The 4,532-nt window shown below is 52.5% G+C and overlaps 1 protein-coding gene across 1 annotated transcript; it reads right to left on the reverse strand.

Moving 5' to 3' along the window:
* Positions 1 to 1,004: 1,004 nt before the first annotated feature.
* On the reverse strand, positions 1,005 to 1,482 carry LOC139835432 (uncharacterized). Its single transcript, XM_071825284.1, has 2 exons — positions 1,415 to 1,482; positions 1,005 to 1,368 (listed from the first exon to the last, which is right to left on the reverse strand). The coding sequence occupies exons 1-2, from the start codon at positions 1,480 to 1,482 to the stop codon at positions 1,005 to 1,007; spliced, it is 432 nt and encodes a 143-aa protein (XP_071681385.1).
* Positions 1,483 to 4,532: the final 3,050 nt, after the last annotated feature.

Raw genomic sequence — 4,532 nt, forward strand, 5'->3', positions numbered from 1 at the left:
ACAATATTTTAAAACAACATATTAATTACATTTTATTCATACAATCACACAATTAGAATTAAATTATTTATGCAATCAAACAAATAGTACTTAAATTATTCATACAATCAATCAAACAAATAGTACTTAAATTATTTATACAAACAAACAAACAAATAGTACTTAAATTATCATACAACCAAACAAACAGAAATAAAATCATGCATTGTTGGCGGCTCCTCTTCTCGCCCACAAATGCGCAACTAGATCCACCTTCAGTTGTGCATGGACATCTGCATCTCGAATTTCATTATGCATATGAAGAAAAGCGGCAAATTCTTGGGGTACATGCTCTACCTCAGCGAGTGGCCCTTGATAATCAAATGATTGATCAGCCTGCACAGGTGCGTCGTGCTCGCTCTCAATGATCATGTTATGCATGATCACACAGGCGTTCATCACCTCCCACTTCTGAGACTCGGACCAAGTGAGAGCAGGGTACCTGACAATGGTGAAACGCTGCTGAAGCAACCCAAAAGCATACTCAACATCGTTGTGTGCTGCTTCCTGGCATGTTGCAAAATAACCTTCCATCTCGTTTGTCGGAGAGGGAATTGTCTTCACAAATGTAGCATACATCGGGTAGATACCATCAACTAGATAGTACCCCTTGTTGTATGTGTGACCATTTACCTCAAAGTTCACGGCAGGAGCTTGTCCCTCAGCTAGCCTGGCAAACACCGAAGAGCGCTGCAACACATTGATATCATTATTTGTTCCTGTTATGCCAAAAAATGCATGCCAAATCCAAATCTCATGGCCTGCCACCGCCTCAAGAATGACACTGCACTCACCAGTATGCCCCTTGTTGATCCCCTGCCAAGCAAAAGGGCAATTCTTCCAGCCCCAATGCATACAGTCAATGCTTCCGATCATCCCAGGAAACCCTCTTGCTGCATTCTTTTGCAGGATCCGAGTTGTATCATCTTCTCTTTGTGCTCTCAAATAGTCTTTAGAAAACACCGCTATGACGGCTCGGCAAAACCTGTAGAGAGTCTCTGTACATGTCGACTCTGCCATCCGTAGTAGTCATTGGTTGTATCTGGAGGAGCTCTGTATGCAAGACAGCACATTGCAGCAGTGCACTTCTGAATTAAGGTGAAGCCCCACAAACCTGTGCAATCTTGCTTGGCCATGAAGTACTTCTCGTACTCCCTGATGTCATGGACAATCTTCAAGAACGGCTCCTTTTTCATCCTAAACCAGCACTGAAATTCCTTCGGCGAATGAGTCGCGTCGTCGTTGAAGTATTCGACGTCAAGCAGCATTGCGCCGGCTTGACGATGCCAGTTGATGTTCCTCCTCTTGCCTGGATTTGAGCCAGAAAGGCTAGCGAACACGCATCATGTTCGTCAGAATCAGCTGTTGATGTTGCCGCCGAACAGCCTGATCGTTCTTCTCCTCCGTGAACAGCTGCACCATCATCTTGTCGTCGCTGTCCATCGCGGCAATCGGACGAACACCTTGCGGGTGGGGCGGTTATGCCACGGTGGCGGCGAGCTCTGTTCTGGGCGAAACAGCGGCCGCCGGTCAAGGGGGTGGCAGCCGTGTCGATGGACGGCGGTTCCTCGACAGGGGGCGGTGTCTATTGCAAGCAGGGGCGCGGCAGCGACGGTGACAGTGGCGATCTAGAGGGGTAGGAGTCGGCTCGAGCGTGGGTAGGAGGTGGGAAATCGGTGTGTCTGGCTGCTAGGTGGAGCTCACACTCGTTTTCAGACGTGCCGTGAGGCGCCGGCGCGCCTGATTCGCGCCCTTGGAGAAGGGGTCGGCACGGGGTTGCCATCGATTCTATTAGGCTCGAAAACTAGCCGGCGCCGTTTGGGGCGCACCGGTGCGAGCCCATTTTCGGTATCGGCACCCAAAACGCTATCGGGACCACCGGTGGAGATGCTCTAAGGTTGGTTAAAACTTAAGAATGAGAGTGTTAGACATGTTTCAATAATTTCATGAAAACATAACCGACCAGTGAACTATACAAGATTTGGCCATTTCATAAAGTGGACACAATATTTCATAACCTCACGGGAAGTCTGGTGGGCTCCCCTTGTCGACGAGCGAACGGGTGTCTTGACATTTCTGCCGCGGGAAGGCTGCCGCCGGTCAGCGTACGGGGATACGCGGCGTTGTAATGGCTCGCTGTCGCTCGCTCTGCTTCCCGTGTCATTTCGCCACATGGCTACACCCCTCCTGTCCAATCTCCCCCATTTATAGCCCTAGATCTTGACGGAGAAACCCACAATTCCCCTCCTATTCCAATCCCCACTCTTCTCCTTCCTCCACTCATAGCCAGGAATTTCCCTGGCGACAACACGATGACGAATGGGTTCGGTCGCCGGTCCTTGCAACCCTGGGAAGGGTGCCTCCTCTACGAGGACGGCTACCCCGCGCCACCGGACTTCCGTGCGCCGCCTGGATGTCGCGTGACCATCGGCGGGGTCCCCATACCGCCGCCGGTGGGCGTGAAGATGGAGGTGCAAAGCGAGGTCTTCCTCGTCGGCATGTCCGACAAGTAGTGCGCCCTCCCTGCGCGTTTCCTCGACAACCACGCCACCTGGTGGCGGTACTTCCAAGAGCAGCACAACCGGGAGGTGGCGGCATATGATGGCCCGTTGCCCGCGCCCGCCTGCAACAACTCCGTTGGCCGTGTCCGTTGGTGGAGAGCACCGGGGCGGACCCTGGCCACGGTCCTTACCCACATCGAGGCCGGTAACTCCCCACAACTAAGGTACCGCCCCGTGCGTCCTTCGTCTTTCGATGTCGGGGTTCTTCGTGGACTCCGAGGCGCATGGCCTCCGCCTCGTCCTCCTCCGGCTCGGCGTCGCGCTCCTCCGGATTGTCGTCCCTGGTGTCGGTGAAGCCCGAGCTGGCCACGCCTCCACGCTCGACGCCGCGAACCCGATCACGCGATGGCATCGTCATCAGCGAGCCACACGCTCCCTCGCCACCGAGCGGCCGGCTTCGCCTCGTGAAGCCGAAGCGCAAGCCTAGCGCCGGAGGCGTCTTCCTCCGCGAGCCGAAGAAGGAGTGGGCCTCGCCGGATGACGAGGACGACTTCCTCCTATAGGCGGCGATGGAGGTGTCGCTGAACGACATCGCGCCGATGCCATTGTAGCCCGGCCTCCACTGGTCGAGGACGCAGTGGGAGCGCGTCGAGGCAGAGCGCTAGGAACGCCTACTCCAGCAGCTGGCAGGAGGCCTCGCGCCTGCGGGAGGAGGCCACAGTCTGCTGTTAGGACAACAACGGCGGGGAGGGTTGCAGCCGCGTGCCGAACGACGACGATGACGGCAGTGACTACACTGCATTCTACAAGCAGCCTATAAATATATCTATTTAGGTTTTTATGTAGCCTACAGTACGTCAAATTAGAATAAATCTATGGAACTCGCCTATAATTATGAAAACATCTCAATTAGCCTAAATTTTAGCCAAATTTTGCTATATTTTGAATAAAATTGGATTGTAATTCAAACCTCCAGCCTTCCTAGTTGGAGGATCGACCGGAAGTTTGGCCCTCCCAAGACTAAAATTGCCTTAAATCTGGCGCTATTTTGTGCCGAATTTCAGCCTGAGGCGCCAACCACTGAACATACTCTAAGATTCTAGAGTCAAGGTGGAGCGTGGTATTGACCTTTCTATCTCCATTTCGTCAGTGAAACATTTTTCTGACGCAAAGATTTGTGACCGTGGCTTGCCTAAAGTTCAACCACAAAAAGGATGTTGAGAAGATGGGTTAGATTTTTCGTTAAGAGCTTTCTATTTTCGTGCTCCTGTTTCGTTAGTTGTACTCAGTTTTTCCCAGCCGATTAACTTTTCCTCAGTTTCTCCTCCCTCTAGTTTGAAACCCCTCGCAGACGCTCGGACGGGAGGGTTGCCATCTGGTCAGAGGCTTTGTCGTTGACGGTGACGGCTAGGGAGCCGCTGTGGTTGTGAATTGACCGTTGCTTTTGAATGGTGTTGACTGTTGACCCAATGAGACACATCGGACTGGAAGAGCTCACACAAAGCTTTCCCCTAAAAAAAAGCTTTCCCCTTCGCCCCTCTGCCGCCACGCCGTCCTGCCTCCTACCTTATGGCGTCGTCCGCCACCGAGCCGCCCCCGCCCCCGCCACCACCCCGGGAGGCGGAGAGGGCTCCGCCTCCACTAGATCTACCCCTTCCGCGCTAGAGTTTTTCGTGTCGTTTGGTGTGCTGATTCTGCCCCTCAACCGCGGAGAAGATTGGGAATCGGAGGGATCTAACGCATGGATAAGAATCGTCTGCCTATGTGAATTAACAGTAGGCAGTTTTTGAGCGCGAATCGTTGTTGCTCAACTAACTGCGTTGCTTTTCGAATAGGATTGATCCAGCGCTGGCTTTTCGGCTGGTGGTTAGGCTGGATACTAGCTTTTTGCGTGGTTCTAAACACAATATGAACGGATTTTACATCCCAGCGGTGGTTGCAACCACCATCTCGTTCAGGAATTTGAAAGAAAACTTTTTTGCTATGTACAAC

This window comes from Lolium perenne, chromosome 2 (assembly GCF_019359855.2).
Source record: "Lolium perenne isolate Kyuss_39 chromosome 2, Kyuss_2.0, whole genome shotgun sequence".
Taxonomy (NCBI): Eukaryota; Viridiplantae; Streptophyta; class Magnoliopsida; order Poales; family Poaceae; genus Lolium; species Lolium perenne.

Coding starts and splice junctions, on each gene's coding strand:
- LOC139835432 (XM_071825284.1), bottom strand. CDS start 1,482: ATGGACAGCGACGACAAGATGATGGTGCAGCTGTTCACGGAGGAGAAG. Junction 1,369..1,414: donor AACGATCAGGCTGTTCGGCG/GCAACATCAACA, acceptor CGTGTTCGCTAG/CCTTTCTGGCTCAAATCCAG.